We start from the raw sequence: 19858 nt of genomic DNA on the forward strand, positions 1-19858 counted from the left end.
TCCCAGAATTCCTAGTGGAGTATGAATGGCCTACAAGGCTACAGTAACATGTTCAGTCGTTTTTTAGGTCTGTATATGAATGTCTGCAAACATCCACAATCCACAAAAAATTTATAATGCAAACATAATCTGTACGTTTGGCAGAGAAGGTGATAGATAAAGAAGTGTAAATGGTTTAAAATTATTACAAAAATTACCGACGCTTCCAATTCTATGGGACAATCTGCGCCGCAATTGCGTTCTGCACTAGAGCTTGTCAGTAATCTTTGCGGCAGTGTGAACAGCCCAAGTGAAATCAATGGGCCATAAATCCCCAATAACGGACAAACTTACACAACGTGTGAATGTAGCTTAAGACTTCACACACCTTTTTGATACTCTTATCGAGGGGGAGCTTTTGGCTTGTCTTAACAAATCCCCAATCACGTTCTAAGGCTTCTATAGACGAGGCAATAACATGAAGGGAAAGCTACCTTTAAAAGGTAGTGTCAGAAAGCTACTTTGCATAACCTCATACAATGTTGTTTTGAACGGATTTTAACAGAAAACTAAGATTGTCTCAATATGCAATACACACAACTACTTTAGATAGTAGAAATTGCAGGCACTATGAAAGCTTACAATAAAAAAAAAAAAAAAAAAAAAAAAAAAAAAAGTAATTAGGGTCCATTCACACTACGGTATTGGCACCAAAATTCTGTGCGGAACCTCCTCCCACAGAATCTGTGCCGAATCCTGCCTACTATGTGTTTTACTGGGAGGCCCCTTGCAGCTCCGCTCTCCGTGCCTCTCCACTCAAAGAATTGACATGGTGGGGGTTCTGCAGGGAATTTAGTTGCCGATTCCATAGTGTAAACGGACCCTAAGATCAGCAAATCACTATGCATGAATGTATACACTCCCATGCTATTAGGAGATTCACTGAATCATAAGTATCATCAAAGAGTGTTATTAGAGATGAGTGCAACTCAAGCATGTTGAAGTGTGATCATTCGTACAGCTATAGGCTGTATCCATGTTTTCCTGGCAGCCCTAGGGTGGCATCCAACTTCTCCAAATGCCAGGAGGTAAATGCTGAGTGTTTGGGTTTGGAAAATGTTGCTGAAAAGTGTGGCACGTCTGCTCCACACTATGTATGGGGTCTCCCAAGTCTCCACCGACAGATGATGTCAGTGGGGATAGGGGTCAAACGTGATAAATTTTCACTGCTCAACTCCCTATGCTCACAGAGACATAAGCCACCACCAAAGCAGTCTGGCTGCGACTTCATCCTCCCCATGGGCAACACAGAAACGTTTGGACATGTTGAGCATTCATGTGTATGGGGAAGATGGGAGAGGTAACAGTCAGTCATACAACAATTCAGCCCTTAGTTATTGAGGCGTATAGGCACCTTTAGTCAAAAAGTCAAGCTGCATATGATCTGCCTGTATCTCTTATCAAGGCTCTCTACACAAGCAAGCACTGTCTGATAGAGTAGTTTTACACAAAAGACGCCCTGTTGGGTTATTAATAACAAGGGGAGGTTTGGTAAGTAAACTATCAGAATTTAATGATCATCCAACCCGCAAGGTGTCTGGCGGTGCTTTTGTTCTCTGTGCCATTCCTCTGACATGCCTAGTCATTCTGACTGTAAAAAAAAAAAAAAAAGGGGACAAAAAAAGGAAGAAGAACACACGACGGCGTGACACCCCCACCCTTTAAAAAGAGCAAGAGTGAGATTTGTAAGAGAAAGGTTTTCTCCTTTCTTGTCTAATAACACCCCTGTAAGACTACAGATATCAAACATAATATCAGAACACACAAACCTAAATTACCCAGGACTTCTGCTTTAATCTCCGACGCTCCTGTGAAGTCTGAAGTGTATTTACAGACAGGCAGTTTTTTTTTCTATGGAGGGAATAAGGCAGCACATGTTAAATGATCTGAAACACCTTGATCATCTCTCACATGCGGCACTACTACGCCCCCAACCAAAAAAAAAAAAAAAAAGGCTCATCTCGTGGGGATGGCAGGCGAAGCTGGCATCGTCGCAAGTTGCTTCTCATGCTTGTAAATCTGCCATTAATTAATAATGTATAGCCTTTCGTTCCATAATTCTGCATTGGCGTCGGAGATTTCATCAATTCTTAATAACACGCTGTTTATTGTTTTCATTACACAGATACAAAACAGACTTCGCTGCATGAGACTTCAAGGATTAAAAGTTTTCTTGTTTAGACTAAACTATCTTTACAGAAAGCCTGTGTCGCTGTCGCCGGTATACCGAGCTGATGGTGTAAGATATCTTCCTGTAAGCAAAACTTATTACCTAACTACAAGATAGGCGAAAAGTGGCTGAATGGTGGGGACCAGAGTGATGGGATCCTTGTCGGGGACAGCGAGGTCCTGTGTGTGAATGCAGCGGTGGTCGATATGGCCACTGCCACTCCACTGTATGGCTGTAGTCAGCAATCGTCAACAGTCACATTGACTTTGAGTGGACTGTTACTTTTCAGGTTATATTCACATTAGATAAGCATGTTCAGGTAATGTACCAACAAACTGGCAGAACAGTATGGTGACAACCATTGAAGCTGTAGCCTTCAATGGACCAAACATAGGTGAATAGTGACTACATTAAGTCCACTGCCAAGCATTTACCCGATTTCCAAAGAGTATTCAACCGCACTTTGGAGCACCTCAATAACAGTACACTATACTATGTACTGTAGTAACAACTAGACCATGTTATTTCTATTGAAATTAATGGACATGGCACTGGTATGACACTGTGCCTAATATATCCCATCCTTTATTCACTCCACCTCTTAGTGGTGTTTGGTTAAAGCGGTATTGCAAACATAATATTTTTATATATTACTGGGGCCACTATAAAAATAATTTTAAAAAAAACATACTTCCCTGGGTCTCCCGGAGCTCCCCCCGTGACGTCATCTGGTCCCACCATTACTTGCTATACTTACTACAGAGTCGACTCCGTCTCTGAAATAACAGCCCGCTCATCCTGTCACTGGTCTGTCCGGTCTCTATTACTGATTAGCTAAGGCGGCCCTCACTGTCTATCTTAGAATTTGGAAGCAGAGTGACCAGATGAGGTCGCAGTGGGAGATCCAAATAAGCTAGTAGGTCTTTTTTACTCTTATAGGGGCCCTATATATGCATAAGTTAAAAAAATGAATAAGGCCGGAATACAGAGCAGCCGCCACTGGCCGAAAATTACACCAACAAGCAAAATGATTGAAAACCTGCAACTCAATGTGACCATTAACATTACTAACAATAATGACACTCCCCTACCTCAGTATCACACAGCTTGCAGTCCTATGCCTCCTATCATTGCACTCCTGATTCCGAGATGACACGTCTCAGCAGGATTTGCCCACTCAGATAATCCCTGGTCACAGTGACGTCCCGCCTAAGTCATTGACTGCTGATACATCTCTGAAGTAAAAACATGACGAGCTGCAGCAGGAGCTGCAGGGAACCGAGGTAGGTAAGTATCATTTATTTTCCATTTTAAAGAAGCTCCCCAGCAACATATTAAAAAATATCCCCTTTTAAAAGGATTTAAACAGGCTTGCAGAGATTCAGCCCCTAATAGGTGGCATGAGAGACCATGCTCTTTCCTTCTGGAACTCAATTCGTAAAACTTCCAAACAGCAAAAACACTGAAATGCACGTTGATAAATTTGCCCTAGAATCGCCCAAAAAGACGGTATGTTTTATTAGTCAGCCCCCTGGTCTATGAGCTGCAATCATTACTATAGTAATATCCCGGCTGCGCCTTGTCATTGCTGCACACGGGTGATAAGAGTCAGCAGCCTGTAATAACATGTGGGAGGACAATCTCACTACGCCAAACAGAAAAAAAAAAGCCACACACACAAAGGAGAGAGCCTGTGACCCCAATCATGTCAACAATATGAGAAGTGACAATTACTGAGGGAAATATCACAACACACAAATATACAAAGATCCTGCAAGTGTAATTATAAAGTGAGCCGGCGCCGGTCTCATTATGACAGATGCTGGGACAGGCGGCGTAATGAGAAATCACAATGTGTAATTTCCCTTCCCTGGCACTGCCCACCTCATAGTACCCTTATAATTACCAAGTCATTAGATTCCATGTTTTCATTAACGCGCAGTAATAACCGTACTGATTAACACAGCGCAGCGCCTCACATATTATTTCACAGCACTGTCTGCTCGCTTTTTTATTTTATTCATTTATTTATTCATTTGCAGATTTGTACCTGCTGCTAAAAATGCAAGTCGACTGGGTGCACTGGTGACACAGTGACTACAGAGGTACACGTGGCTATGCTGAGGGAGTGACTGCAAGACGGAAACTAGACTAGCCCTTTAATGTAATGAGGAAACAATAAAATGTCTCCTCATCTCTCTGCATTCACTGAAAGTGGACAAAAACGGGTGAACTTCTACAGCAACGGATATTAAAAAGATATGCATGGCTATACAACTATTGAGGGTGGCACCAGATATACTACTGACTGACGTTGACAAGTCATACTGGTTCACATATAAGGCTATGTTTACATTTGTCATCTTTAATGGACAGGGCCAGCATAAAAGGAATGTGTCAGTGAAAAATGACCTACTGCTTAAAGGGGTGCTCCGGAGAAAATTGTTTTTATTTCAACTTATGTTAAAAAGGTATTTTAAAGTAGTTAGATTTGTAAATTACTTCTTTAAAAAAAAAAATGTCTTTCAATACGCATCAGATGCTGTATGTCCTGCAGGAAGTGGTGTATACTTCATTCCAGTCTGACACAGTGCTCTCTGCTGCTACCCCTGTCCATGTAAGAAACTGTCCAGAGTAGGAGAGGTTTTCTATAGGGATTTGCAACTGCTGACAGTTCCTGACATGGACAGAGGTGGCAGCAGAGAGCAGTGTCAGACTGGAAAAAAAACACCCCTTCTTGCAGAATATACAGCAGCTGATAAGTACTGGAAGGCTTGAGGTTTTTTTTTTAGATAGAAGTAATTTCAAATCTATAGTACTTTCTGACATCTGTTGATTTAAAAAAAATAATTGTAATCTTTTACAATCTTTTTTGTATCTTATGTTAGCAGGAAAGGTCTTGTCTATTGTCGTATATGTCCATGAGGTTTGTTGTAACGCATGTCACTAAATGCTGTTAAATACAGCTCAGGCAAGATGACAAAAATTTAACAGGGAGAAAAAAAATGTTCCAGTATCTGACACAGTAAAATAAAATCTAAAGGGATACATTCTCTTGAAGTTAGTGGTGGGATATGGCAGATCATGATAATTTATGTTATGAATAGTGTTGAACGGACTTGCTGAACTGTTTGTGTTTGGTAACTTGCTCCGAACCTGAACGCTCTGCATTTGACTCCCGGCAGCTGGAGAAGTTGGACGCCATCCTAAGGCTGTATCCATGTTTTCCTGGCAGCCCCAGGGCGGCATCCAACTTCTTCAGCCGCCAGGAGTCAAATGCAGAGTGTTCTGGTTCGGAGCATGTTGCCAAACCCAAACAGTTCGGCAAGTCCGCTCAACACTAGTTATGAACAGAAGCTGTGAAGCAAGAACATAATGTAAGTTTTCATACACACCAGAGGGGTCTTATAGAACACATTTTAAGTAGTTCTCATAAAGTTCAACCTGACCTGGTATTTCTGGAGCCCGGACGAGGGTCACGGCGTAGTCATCCTTAAAAGATTGTTCCAACACGTGTCCAAGCATGGCCACACAGGAGCGCCAGTAAGCCTGAAACCCACAACACCATTAATAATGTGAGTACTTTGCTTTATTATACAGGTATTAGATTATGTGAGAAGCTAAAGAGGCCAACAAACATATGAATGGGCAAAGTATTACATTGTAAAAGGGTGTATCCCACGCTGTCAGTACACAGGACACCCCCACCCACCCACATGACCTGGCACACATGGTCCTGACATGGCAGTAGAAGCCAGATGTGAGGATAGGGAATTAGGAAGCAGCTAATTATATTTGATCAGGAACCGGAATGCATGCAGGGTTCTCACCGGAAGTCTAGATGAAATGAAGCGTTCCATTGGTAGTTGAACCTAACTCATTGGTTTCCACTAAAATCTAAATTCGTTTAGGGGTCTCGGTTGGAGTCTAAATAGTTTAGGGGTCTCCAATAGAATCCGAGAAGTTTAGGGGTTTCAGCTAGAACCTGAATTAGTTTAGGAGTCTTCTTTGGAATTTTAATTCAAGGGTCTCCTCTAAAATCTAAACTCGCTTGGGGGGTCTCTTTTGCAATCTGAACTTGTTTAGGGGTCTCCTCTTGAATATGAATTTGTTTAAAGGGCCCATTTACACAGAAAGATTATCTGACAGATTATCTGCCAAAGATTTGAAGCCAAAGCCAGGAATGGATTTGAAAAGGAGGACAAATCTAAGGCATTCCTTTATGACGTGTTTCCTGTTTATAGTCTGTTTCTGGCTTTGGCTTCAAATCTTTGGCAGATAATCTGTCAAATAATCTTTCTGTGTAAATGGACCCTATGGGTCTCCTCTGGTATCAGATCTCGTTTAGCGGTCTCCCCTGGTATCAGAACTGGTTTCGGGGTCTCCTCTGGAATCAGAACTGGTTTGGGGGTCTCCTCTGGAATCAGAACTCGTATAGGGGTCTCCTCTGGAATCAGAACTCGTATAGGGGTCTCCTCTGGAATCAGAACTCGTATAGGGGTCTCCTCTGGAATCAGAACTCGTATAGGGGTCTCCTCTGGAATCAGAACTCGTATAGGGGTCTCCTCTGGAATCAGAACTCGTATAGGGGTCTCCTCTGGAATCAGAACTCGTATAGGGGTCTCCTCTGGAATCAGAACTCGTATAGGGGTCTCCTCTGGAATCAGAACTCGTATAGGGGTCTCCTCTGGAATCAGAACTCGTATAGGGGTCTCCTCTGGAATCAGAACTCGTATAGGGGTCTCCTCTGGAATCAGAACTCGTATAGGGGTCTCCTCTGGAATCAGAACTCGTATAGGGGTCTCCTCTGGAATCAGAACTCGTATAGGGGTCTCCTCTGGAATCAGAACTCGTTTGGGGGTCTCCTCTGGAATCAGAACTCGTTTGGGGGTCTCCTCTGGAATCAGAACTCCTTTGGGGGTCTCCTCTGGAATCAGAACTCCTTTGGGGGTCTCCTCTGGAATCAGAACTCCTTTGGGGGTCTCCTCTGGAATCAGAACTCCTTTGGGGGTCTCCTCTGGAATCAGAACTCGTATAGGGGTCTCCTTTGGTATCAGAACTCGTTTGGGGGTCTTCTCTCGTATCAGAACTCGTTTGGGGGTCTCCTCTGGTATCAGAACTCGTTTGGGGGTCTCCTCTGGAATCAGAACTCGTATAGGGGTCTCCTCTGGAATCAGAACTCGTATAGGGGTCTCCTCTGGAATCAGAACTCGTTTGGGGGTCTCCTCTGGAATCAGAACTCGTTTGGGGGTCTCCTCTGGAATCAGAACTCCTTTGGGGGTCTCCTCTGGAATCAGAACTCCTTTGGGGGTCTCCTCTGGAATCAGAACTCCTTTGGGGGTCTCCTCTGGAATCAGAACTCCTTTGGGGGTCTCCTCTGGAATCAGAACTCCTTTGGGGGTCTCCTCTGGAATCAGAACTCCTTTGGGGGTCTCCTCTGGAATCAGAACTCCTTTGGGGGTCTCCTCTGGTATCAGAACTCCTTTGGGGGTCTCCTCTGGTATCAGAACTCCTTTGGGGGTCTCCTCTGGTATCAGAACTCCTTTGGGGGTCTCCTCTGGTATCAGAACTCCTTTGGGGGTCTCCTCTGGTATCAGAACTCCTTTGGGGGTCTCCTCTGGTATCAGAACTCCTTTGGGGGTCTCCTCTGGTATCAGAACTCCTTTGGGGGTCTCCTCTGGTATCAGAACTCCTTTGGGGGTCTCCTCTGGTATCAGAACTCCTTTGGGGGTCTCCTCTGGTATCAGAACTCCTTTGGGGGTCTCCTCTGGTATCAGAACTCCTTTGGGGGTCTCCTCTGGTATCAGAACTCCTTTGGGGGTCTCCTCTGGTATCAGAACTCCTTTGGGGGTCTCCTCTGGTATCAGAACTCCTTTGGGGGTCTCCTCTGGTATCAGAACTCCTTTGGGGGTCTCCTCTGGTATCAGAACTCCTTTAGGGGTCTCCTCTGGAATCAGAACTCGTATAGGGGTCTTCTTTGGTATCAGAACTCGTTTGGGGGTCTCCTCTGGTATCAGAACTCGTTTAGGGGTCTCCTCTGGAATATGAATTTGTTAAAGGGTCTCCTCTGGAGTGTAAATTTATGATTCTTCTCTGGGGTTAGAATAATTTGTGTGTCTGCTTTGGGCTCCGATTTAAGGTTTTAGGATATAAAATAATTCTGGGGTCTGATGTGTAAAAACACCAAGTAAATATGGCTGTAAGGGGTCTGATTTTACATCTGGTGTCTGTATTACCTCTGTAGCATGGGGCCTGAATTATTTTTGGGCATATTATGTCTGGAGTCTTTGTCATGCTTTGTTCTTTCAGGCTTTTTTTCCCCTCTTTTGCTAAAATAATAATTGGTTGGAGTTCCCCAAGAGAAACCCTGCTGGAAAACACAGCCTCAACACAGTGCAATAAACTGGAAAGAAATAAAACATTAACATCGTTCCCTCAGGTCACTGTATTTTCAACCTAGAATGACCTTTTCTGGGTTATCATAACATTTAACTTACAATGCCGCCGGCAATAATATTCTGCAAAGTATTCGGCGGGATGAATAAAATTTAGAAACTAACAATTCATTGCATAGCCAATATTGTGAAAAACAAATCTGCAGACTGTCTAGATTAAAATATCCCAGTTGTTCTCTGTCTATAACTCCTATGCAGATGAAAAAGAAGGTCACTACAGGATCAGACTACATAGGGTTTGTGTGTAGTCTGTTACCACGGAGACACAGTGCTGCAACTGTACACGAAAAACAGTAGGAGACTTTTAATGAGAACAATATAAAGTGTTTTTATTTTTCCCTTCAGCGGCATTGGGACAAGGGTGGTAAATGTAGCCAGATCCTTGATGTTGCACTCCAACATGCTTGGTCCCTATATACTCCAACCTCCACTATTTGACATCAGGAAACTGAATGCAGATCTTTATAACCAGATTATTGGCCAACCAATTGATATCTGTGAATTCAAGCAAATTATGGCAAGTTTAAAGGACTGTCCAGATTAGTCAGATTTTAGACCAAGAAAGACTGCTACTTAACTTTCCAGATGAGATGTGTTTATCGGCTGGTATATTAGTTGGTAGGGGGACATGGAGACTCCAGGTATCGATGCACCTATGTGTCCTGTCAGACAGCGTCCTGGACGCTAAAGGCTAAGTAGCAATCCATCATGGTCTAAAGCTATTACTTATCACCATGTGCATGTTGGTTTAAACAGCTGGGCATCAGCCATTCTTGTAGGATAGTCATGTTGGTATTCGTGGTGGCTTTCGGCAATACTTTTGTTATAACCTTTTGAGGTGTCTGTGTGGCTAAGGTATAGGAGCGTTATATAATATATGTTATCTGCCATTATCTTGCCAACTGTAGACAAAACGCATAGGGACCATTATATAAATATGATGATAATGTTTCTGTGTGGTTTATAGCTTTGTCATAGTAAGATAGGATAGTTATCAGCCTAAGTATTGATTGCATCTTTTACACATTATCTACGAAAAACTGGTAAATAATTGCATCACACCATCACGTATCGAAGGATTATACTCTCCCCTTTCATTCCCTGATGAATCCGTTCTTGCAAGACAGGGGAAACACGTTTGAACATAAAATATTTTGGAAACAATTTAGGCCAGTCATTTTATTTTGTTAGCCATGGGTGCGATGTGCAGCCATTTCTGTCTTTTTGGCTTGTGCATATTTTATGTATTCTGTCCCTTTTTTCATTGTGGCTAGCACTCGTGCTGTGTAAGACCCATGTGATCCAAATTAGCAGGAAGCACCTGTGTACATAAGGGGAGGATCTCCTAGTATTCTCCCATTCTACCTGCAGAGGAATGGAGAGAGGCAAGAGCTTGTTCACTTGTGTTGCTTGGCGTCCACTTTTTACGCCGGTGGCGCCTGCGTGGTCTGGGGGGGCCCTTTATGTCTGGTCCTGTGACAATGGGGTTGCAGGGCCATTCCGTGGCCCCCCTTCTCTGCTTGCGCACGCTTTGCGGGGATTGTGGTTGCTGACTGGCACAGTGATGTTTTTTGGTTAGTGACTCATGTGTATCAGAAGACCTGCACGTGGTACATGAGGCAATATGGTTTCGCCAAATTATATACTAACTTCTGATGTTGGTTTTAAATGTAGCTGAATAAGCTTTCGTGTCAGCCATGGGTGCGATGTGCAGCCATTTCTGTCTTTTTGGCTTGTGCATATTTTATTTCTTTAGTGTTTCTTGGAAGACCTCATATAAATTTATCAGACCTGGTGTTTGTTATTGTCCTTGCACTCAGTAAAGGACTTCCATCGTGGATGGGGCCACCCCAAAAGACAGGGTCAGTAAAGATACTGAGCATAGAGTGCACGTTCCCTCTTCCATCCTTATTGTCCACCATATGCAAGGCACAGTGTGCCTTATTGCGAGTTGGGAATTTATATTGGCCTATAGGTCATTTTATAAGGACTATTGAAGGTTATGTTTTATACTTAACCTAGGCAGCTGTTTAGTGCATATAATTTAATTGTTGACTATAGGGCGCTAGTAATAACAGTGGGTTTCGGTTACACTTCTAAACACAGCAAATGTTGGGCTCAACCCATCACTGGCTAAGAAAGCAATTTGTATGTGTCAAGAAGACACTATAAAGTGATAATCTATGGGGACTGGGCACAGTGAGGAGAGTAGTGATGGGTGATTGGGGAAGAAGAGTATAATTTTATTTTATTTTCTTATTTTTGCTATTTATCCACCTATTTCCTCATACACAGCAGAACTCCATTGTTTTGGAGGACCCTCCTGTTTAGCTCAGATTTTTTCGGACTCTTCTGATCCAGAAGTACAATGCCCGAGTTGCAAACCTCCTATGCAACTTACACAAACAGAAAGATAGGATCGTGGGTGACATAAAGGGAGTAAGGGCCGCATTACATGGGACGATTATCATTCAAAAATCGTTAGATCGTTTGGAATTAAACGATGATAGTTTCATGTAATAGCAGACAACGATAGAATTCTGACCTATTTTTATCGTTTGCAAATAGTTTGCACATTGTCCGGTGTAATAAAAAGCCATACTGAAACATACGCAATAGGGACAACAAAACGTACGCAAGAACGATCATAAGCGACGATAATCGTTCCATGTAATTGGGTGAACGATTTCGGGTCGTTTGCCATCATTTATCGTTAGTCATCAAAAATCGCTTTGTGTAATAGTACCCTTACTCAAAAGAAAATGTATTTTCCATATAAGTGTCCCCAGTAGAAGGAGAGAAGCTTAGTTTTTGTACAAGAAGAAATTATCTTATGCTTAATGTGCCCCCTCTGATCACTGTCTATGCTCTTGCTACTTAGCACACATCTGCAATAACAGTCTATCACCACCTTACATGCCTGGTTGGTATCTCGGTATTAAGCAGCACTTATACCCAGGCACAGGGAGTCTACTGATAATTGGCAAGTAAAGACAATCGGTTAATTTCACCGACTCGTCATGTTCCCATTAGTAAACAAACCTATATCACATCCCTGTAACCACACGAGAAATGCCCAGTGCGATCGCACAAAGGCTGGAGGAGATCCTATTGAATAAACGACACAAAGAGAGACTTGTTCTAAGGGAGGATTTGCACTGAAATCTTAAGGCTGATCGTTGTCAATTTTCCTGTTGCATTGATCATGGCGAGGAGTGAAAAGGTTGTGTGTCTCGTATGGATCAGATACCAGTTAGCCTTATTGATGCTGACGGAAGCCTTTGTGTTTGTAGATTAGGTGTAGATAAATGTTCTCCGTGAGACGGAACGGGATTGTTTAAGGCTTGTTCCACAACGCGTGATCCTGAGCCTCATACAGACAGAAAGCATTATGCCAAAAGCATTTAGCAACATAATCAACATAATAAACCAAATTAAAGACCTTGAATCCTCCTCTTGTATCAAGCAGGCTTTAGCTGTCCGGGTGATGAATCATGAGACTGATGGCAGATTTAAAGGGAGAAAACACGGTTTGAAATCTGAATATTAAGACTTTGGCTGATCAGAGGTCACATGACCCAGCTATAGCAATTAAATGTATGAACGCAGCAGAGCCGGTATAAAACAGATGACACTGCAGGAATAGTGATGGTGAATATGCTGATGATCTGGTGCCAGTACCAGGTTTTTCCAAAAACAGTGCCACACTTGTTCCTAGGCTGTGTGTGGTATTACAGCTCAGCCCTGTTCACATTGTTGGAGTTATAGCACCAAACACAAGCCACGGTCTGATGCGCTGCTGTTTTTTCTTTTTTCTTGGTTGCAAAAAAGCGGCCATATTCTTTATTGCAAAAAGTACACTTACCTTATTAACTTCTTCTGGATCTTCATCCTTAAAGGTAAGAAACTGTATAGTGCACGATTTAGTCAAAGGTTTGTACATATCCCAAAGCTCTCCATCGACAAGGGCCAGCACAGACTTGGTACAGTACCATTCACTTAGATCTGTAGACAGAAAGAATAAAATATTACACACCAAAAAGACATGGCTCCTAATACCCATAACATAGCGCTTTAACAGAAACTAAACTACAATGTGTTTAAGATGGTATAACTAGGACTCAGTAATACAAATCATAAAGGTTACACAGCAACAGTATTCTGCCATCTGGTGGCTCACACAGTAAGAGCATACTGGCACCTGGGGGCTAACACAAAACCAGTACACTGCCACCTAGAGGCTCACATGGCAAGGGCATGCCACCACTTGGGGGCTCACACTGCAATAGCTTACCACCACATGGCATCCTAAAGAAGAGGTATCCTGCCCCACTGCATGGGTACACCATCACATGGAGGCTCACAAAAAAGGGCATGCCACTTACTTGCAGCTCACACAGCAATGGGAAGCCACCACCTGGGGACTCTTACTGTAATGATACACCTCCAGCTGGGGGCTCACACTGCAATGGCACATCGCCACCTGGGAGCCCATACTGCAATGGTGTTATGGAGGCACATAAAGAGTGCTGTCATATTGACTGTCTGCTCCAAATTACAAGTTATAAGTGTTTTTTGGGAGCCCACACCGCCACCTGGGGGCTCACAATGAAACGTTACAGCTCCAGCTGGGGGCTCACAATGCAATGGCACAACACCTTCAGGGGGCTCACAATGCAATGGTACACCGCCTTCAGGGGGCTCACACTGCAATGGCACACCGCCACCTGGGGGCTCACAATGAAATGGTACACTGCACATGTTGCCACCCAGTGGTTCATACAGAAGCAGCACTATGTCTTGTGCTTAACAAATTTCACAGTTTAATTAATTTAGCTAATGTTTTCCAAAAAAAACTGAACAAGAATGTTAATCCAAAAAGACCCTAATGATACAGATGAAAGAGACAAAAGACGACCGTGTGATTTCTCCATTGGCTTAAAGTATTTAAAATCTACAATTGGAACTGATTTTGTTTTCCCTTTCTTCTGCTTCTAGCCCGGCACTTTAGTAAGTGACAGACGTGCACTGTGAAGGCTCCATACTCCGTTCTGCCTAATTTATGTTTTTAATTCACATTACATAATAATCTTTTTACACCTTCAGTATTTCTCCAGCAAGACTTAAGTGAACATAAAGCGTTCTTCTGCTCTGTGAATTGCCGACACCTAAGAACAAAGGAATTCACGGCCATCGAATATTGGGAAATCTGTACATAAACAACAAAACAATCAATTTTAATTATGGAGGAAAACCTGGCTAAACAAGATTAATTGTATCTATCAATAGTCCCCACCGGACACATGTAGATGTTAAGTAACTGCACGGTAACCTGCTTAGGGATCGCTGACCCATCATTGAGATGTAGAGAGCAGCAAATCGCTGGTCTGAATGAAACAAAGACCCTCATCAATCATTTTTACTTTAATTATTTACCCTAATTGAGAAATAAATAAATTAAATCGCAAAATTGTCATTATGCACTTTTAATTATCAAGGGTCCTGATATAGGACTTTGAGCGGAGATTTGCAGCTTACTTTGTTGGAGCAGGGAGTTTTAACAGCACCATTTCGAGGTACTAAAATGTATTAAAGGTGTTGTCCACAGACAGAAATGTTTTATTTTGCTAAAAAAAAAAAAAAAAAGTTACTCACATACCCCGAAACCCCACTTGTCATTGTTACCTACTGGTTCTTGTTAAAACATCTATGCTTCCAATAACCAAGGAAGGACACCCCTGCGGTCTTGTGACTGGCTAAGCGGGCAGTTCCTGCTGAGAAGATACATCAGCAGGAACCAGGAAGTAGCAGTGATAATCTGGGACATGTCAGAAAGAGCCGTGGGGGAATCAGGGTAGGAGAGTATAGCTTTTTTTTTTTTTTTTTATTAACAGATGTAAATACAGTGGGGAAAATAAGTATTTGATACACTGCAGATTTTGCAAGTTTTCCTAACTACAAAGAATGGAAAGGTCTTTTTATGCCAAGTACACTTTACCTATGAGATATCTGGGACATTAAGAAATCATAAAAGTGCTACAAAAGGTAGATATATGCAAAATAAAGATAATTCAATACCTTTAAGTGGTTTTGGTGATTTTTTTTTATATCCACATTACTCTTGTTCAGCAGCTCATTGTGCAGAAACACTGCTCGAAAGGTACAGTGTCAGTTGTTTTTGACAACCTATCCGGCTCCCTCCACTACTCCCCTAGCAGTCAACAATCCTACCCTGCTCCCATCACTACTAATCCAAGCAGTCTTCATCCCTTCCCTGCTGCCTTTACTACTCCCCTAGCAGTCTACTTCCCTTCTCTTCTCCCGCCCACCACTCCTCCAAGCCGTCTGCATTCCCACCCAGCACATTCCATTGGCAAGCTAGATCAATCACTGTGTATCAAGGCTGTGTTCACACTCTTCCATATCTCCCAACCAACAAGCCTCTTCACAACAGTGTATGAAACAGACAATGAAGTGGGTTGCCTGAGCTGTGCATCACAAGACAGGAGGACATCGACCATGTATACATCGGGTCCAGAATAACAATGGCAAGAATGACGATAATGGGATGGATGGAAGGTAACCTGATGCGGAGGAAAAGACCAAATGACTGCTCTGGAGTCACTTGACCGGTTTTTGCAGTGCCAAAAGGTGGCAAATTTCTAATAACAGCAACATAGGGAATGCGTAACCAAGAAGAAAAAGTCGGGAAACCACTTTAATCCCACCAATTTTGTTTTGCTTTTAGGCACTGAGGAGATTGATACATACTTATTTGCATAGTTTGCTTTAATTTCACTTTACAATTATAATACATATATAAAGTTGTACTTTAACTTCTTTTGTACAATAAAAACACTTTTTTATTGTTTTTGTCTCGTCGCACTATTCTAAGAGTCATGAGGCTGTGAGGGCTTATTTTCTGCAGGAAGAGTTGTAGTTTCCATGGATACCCTTTTAGGTAAGATAGAACTTATTTACTAACTTTTATTACTTTTTTTTTTCCTATTGTGTTTTTTTTTTTTTACCACTCACGGTATGTAACAAATAACACATTATTTCATAGTAACGTTATTACTGATGTGACAGCAATTATGTTGACTTTGGTATCCCCCCCCCGTTTATTGAATCAAGGTCAATAAAGGTATTTTTTCTTACTTCATTATTTTTGAACATTCTATTTAACTATTACACTTTTTTTTTTATGCTTGATAGGGGACTTATGTATTGCTGTGTATTATGCTTGTCTGTGTAAAAAGCGATAAGCAGCCCCCAGCAGGCACTAATGGGCATTCGTACATGACAGACATGGAGGCCTTCTCTATGCCCAATTGCTATTGCAACCTGCTGAGAACGAGGGCGATGAGGAAATAGATGGAGAATCTTTCTTCTGTGTAACCATTCAGATGCTGCAGTTGCTATATACAGCATAAAGACTGGGTGAAGATTAATAGGTTTTTGTTTTTTTTTTAAGAATCTACAGACAATAGGTAGTTGATACATTGCAAATTTTGCAAGTTTTGCCACCTACAAAGAATGGAGGAGAGGTGTGCCATTTTTATTGTGGCTACACTTCACTTGTGAGAGACAGAATCTATTTTTTTTAAAAATCCAGAAAATCTCAATGTATGATTTTTAAATAATTAAATAGCATTTTATTGCATAAAGTAAGTATTTAATCACCTATCAACCATCAAGACTTCTGGCACCCACAGACAAGTTAGTTTTTCTTTAAGAAGCTCCTCCTACTCGGCACTTATTTTCCTGTACTAAATGCACCTGTTTAAACTCGTTACCTGTATAAAAAAAAAAAAACTGACCACACACTCGCACTCCAACCTCTCCACCAAGGCCAAGACCAAAGAGCTGTCTAAGGACAACAGGGCAAAATCGCACCTGCACAGGGCTGGGATGGGCTACAGGAACATAGACAAGCAGCTTGGTGCAAAGGCGCAATTATTAGAAAATTGAGCACTGTCAGACTTCCTGGGTCAGAGACTCCATGCAAGATCTTGCCTCAAGGGGTAAAGATGTTTCTTAAAAAGGTCAGGAATCAGCACAGAACTACTCAGAAGGACATGGTCAATGACCTGAAGACAGCTGGGGCTACATTGTCAATGATTACGATTATTAAGACACTACAAATCATGAATTAAAATTAAAATCCTGCAGGGCAAACAATGTCAGGCCCACAGAACTCTGTGGAATTCACTCCACTATTCGTGTTTGGAGGAAGATTGAGTACAATTGAAGGGAAGATGGATGCGGCCATGTATCACAAGATTTTGGCAAACAACCTCCTTCCCCAGTAAGAACATTGAAGATGGTTCGTAGATGTGTCTTCCAACATGACAATGACCCAAAATACACAGCCAGGGCAAAGAAGGAGTGGCTCCATAAGAAGCATTTCAAGATTAAGTTCAAAGGTCAAGGAAGTTCAACACCTTTCTAGATGGGGTCAAATGATGTCCATTTTTTATTATGAAGGTAATGTTTATGGTCTGAATAGTGCAGAGGTATCACTGCTTCCAGTCTAGCAGAAGGGGTGCACTCCCGTACACACTAGATAATTCTCAAAAATAACACCTCTATTATTTGCAGACAATACATAAAATTTACCGCTAGGTACCCCGCTATGGATGCTTAATTCTCTGATTTACCGAGATTTTATGTTTTTCCATCAGAGTTGTACAGAGGAGTCGTAAACGCCAGTGTGTTAAGAGTCTTTCCTGCCGAGCGAAAGCATTTATTAACGCCTTTCCATAAAATCCTCTCCGCAGAATTCCCCCAAGGGCGAGATGATTTGAGCCAACACAATTGATTGAAGTGATTGCAATTAAAAATAAAAAAAAAATAAAAAAATAAATGCAAAAAAATAAAATAATAAAATTAGCCGGAAAGAAAACCGATGTATAAAGCAGGTCTGGTCTAACAGCTAACAAAAATTAAATTAGAAATTTAATTGCATTTTTCTGGTAATGTTCATTTAATTAACTGTTGCTACCTAATTAATTTGGAATTATTAACAAAAGGCCAGTTAACTGAACTCTAAAAATGTAACAGGAGGTGATAGCCATTTCTGATATATTTGGCTGCTCCCGCGTAAGTATAGGTCAGTGAATGCAATATTAACACGCTAACAATATTACATTCTCCCCTCTACGTACGTTAAATCCAGACTCAGCCAAGGCATTATTCAATTGTATCGCAATACTCCAAAGTCACTCAAAGACAGCGGAATGTACATAATTTGAGCGGTTATTATAGCATGGGGTTGTGAGCGATCATAGCACATCCATAGCATAAACCAGGGATGGGGAACCTTTAACCCTCCAGCTGTGGCAAAACTAATTCCCATCATGCCTGGACAGCTCAAGCTCTGGCTGTCCGGGCATGATGGGGACAGCTGAAAAGTCAAAGGTTCCTCATCCCTGGCATAAACATTAAATACAGATGTGAAAAACATAAAAAAGAAAAAAAAAAAACAGTATTTCTCGCTTTATAAGATGCACAAAAAAAAAACTTGCTAAAACACCCTTGCATCTTCATATTTTGCAGACAGGTCAGCCTGACGGGTCTTGCCCGACCGCCCTGACTGCTTCCCCAATGATCGGGCAGAGTGCTGATTCGGTTGTGCGATCAGCTGGGTGATCTGTGCAGCAACTGATCGTTGCACAGTCCTCTTCCTTCTCCAGCCAGACACCGATTAGTGAGATCAATGCAGGGCAGGAAAGGAAACTGTATGTTATGTGAATCACATGCAGATTCCTAGCCCCATAGGAAACTCACCAACAACAGAGCTGAAGGACCTGCAGGGCCTTCAGGGATGTCACAGACATGTGATTAGACAATTAGTCACATGACTGGTAAGTACTTAAGTAGGGACAATCTGTATTAAAATTGTGTGTGTCTTTGTATGTATGTATGTATGTATGTATGTATGTATGTATGTCGCAGAGGTGCCTGTTCTTGTCTGTTGCAAAGATGTTTATGTATGGTACTACATGAGAGGGGTGTGTGTGTGTGTGTGTTTCTCTTTCTGCATGAATTGTATATAGCAGAGCTATTTGTGTATCATGATGTAGCAGAGGTGTGTGTGTGTCTATATATTGGTATAGTAGCACTGTGTGTCTATGGGTATGTTTACGTACCAGACGTGTGTCATAGCTCCCAACTGTCCCGGATTCCGCGGGACAGTCCCGTTATCGGGGTGCTGTCCCGCGGTCCCGGAACAGCATCCAGTGTCCCGCATTATAAGTGGCCCCATCAGAAAAACAACAAAGCGGTAACTCACCTGTCCGCCGGTCCCAGCAGCTCCTCTCCCGGCAGAGCGCGCACTCCTGTCATCCTCCAGCGCGGGCAGCGGGGGACAGAGACACTGACTGTGCCGGATGTGTCCTGCAGCCTCTATAGTTCATGATAGAGGCTGCAGGACACTTCCGGCACAGTCAGTGTCTCTGTCCCCCGCTGCCTGTGCTGGAGGATGACAGGAGTGCGCACTCTGCCGGGAGAGGAGCTGCTGGGACCAGCGGACAGGTGAGTTACCGCTTTGTTGAATCTCTGGTGGGGCCCGGAGCCAAAGCAGTGGCGGGCTGGGCAGGGGGCTCACCTGTCCGCCGGTCCCAGCAGCTCCTCTCCTGGCAGAACACTTCCATCATCCTCCGGCGCAGGCAGCGGGAGACAGAGACGCATCATGCGCCGGATGCATCCTGTGGCGTCTATCATGAAGTATAGAGGCTGGCCACCCGCCACAGGCTGCGTCTCTGTACCCCGCTGCATGCGCCGGAGGATAATGAGAGTGCGCGCTCTGCCGGGAGAGGAGCTGCTGGGACTGGCGGACGGGTGAGTTGCTGGTTTGTTGTTTTTCTGGTCGGACAACACTATATGGGGGCATTGGCTACAATGTGGGGCATATATGGGGGCATTGGCTACAATGTGGGGCATATATGGGGGCATTCACTACAATGTGGGGCATATATGGGGGCATTGGCTACTATGTGGGGCATATATGGGGGCATTGACTACTATGTGGGCACTATATGGGGGCACTGACTACTATGTGGGCACTATATGGGGGCATTGACTACTATGTGGGCACTATATGGGGGCATTGGCTACTATGTGGGCACTATATGGGGGCATTGGCTACTATGTGGGCACTATATGGGGGCATTGATTACTATGTGGGGCACTT

The 19858-nt window shown here is 42.9% G+C and overlaps 1 protein-coding gene across 1 annotated transcript in view; it reads right to left on the bottom strand.

Moving 5' to 3' along the window:
- The window catches only part of MRPL39 (mitochondrial ribosomal protein L39), a 76843-nt gene that overhangs the window by 40208 nt on the left and 16777 nt on the right, over positions 1-19858 (bottom strand). The window contains exons 3-4 of the mRNA XM_069945217.1: positions 12530-12669; positions 5659-5758 (exon numbers count right to left, since the gene is read on the bottom strand). Coding sequence (XP_069801318.1) covers positions 5659-5758; positions 12530-12669 — 240 coding nt within the window. The remainder of the gene's footprint in view (positions 1-5658; positions 5759-12529; positions 12670-19858) is intronic.

The sequence above is a fragment of the Dendropsophus ebraccatus genome, chromosome 11 (genome assembly GCF_027789765.1).
Source record: "Dendropsophus ebraccatus isolate aDenEbr1 chromosome 11, aDenEbr1.pat, whole genome shotgun sequence".
Classification (NCBI taxonomy): domain Eukaryota; kingdom Metazoa; phylum Chordata; class Amphibia; order Anura; family Hylidae; genus Dendropsophus; species Dendropsophus ebraccatus.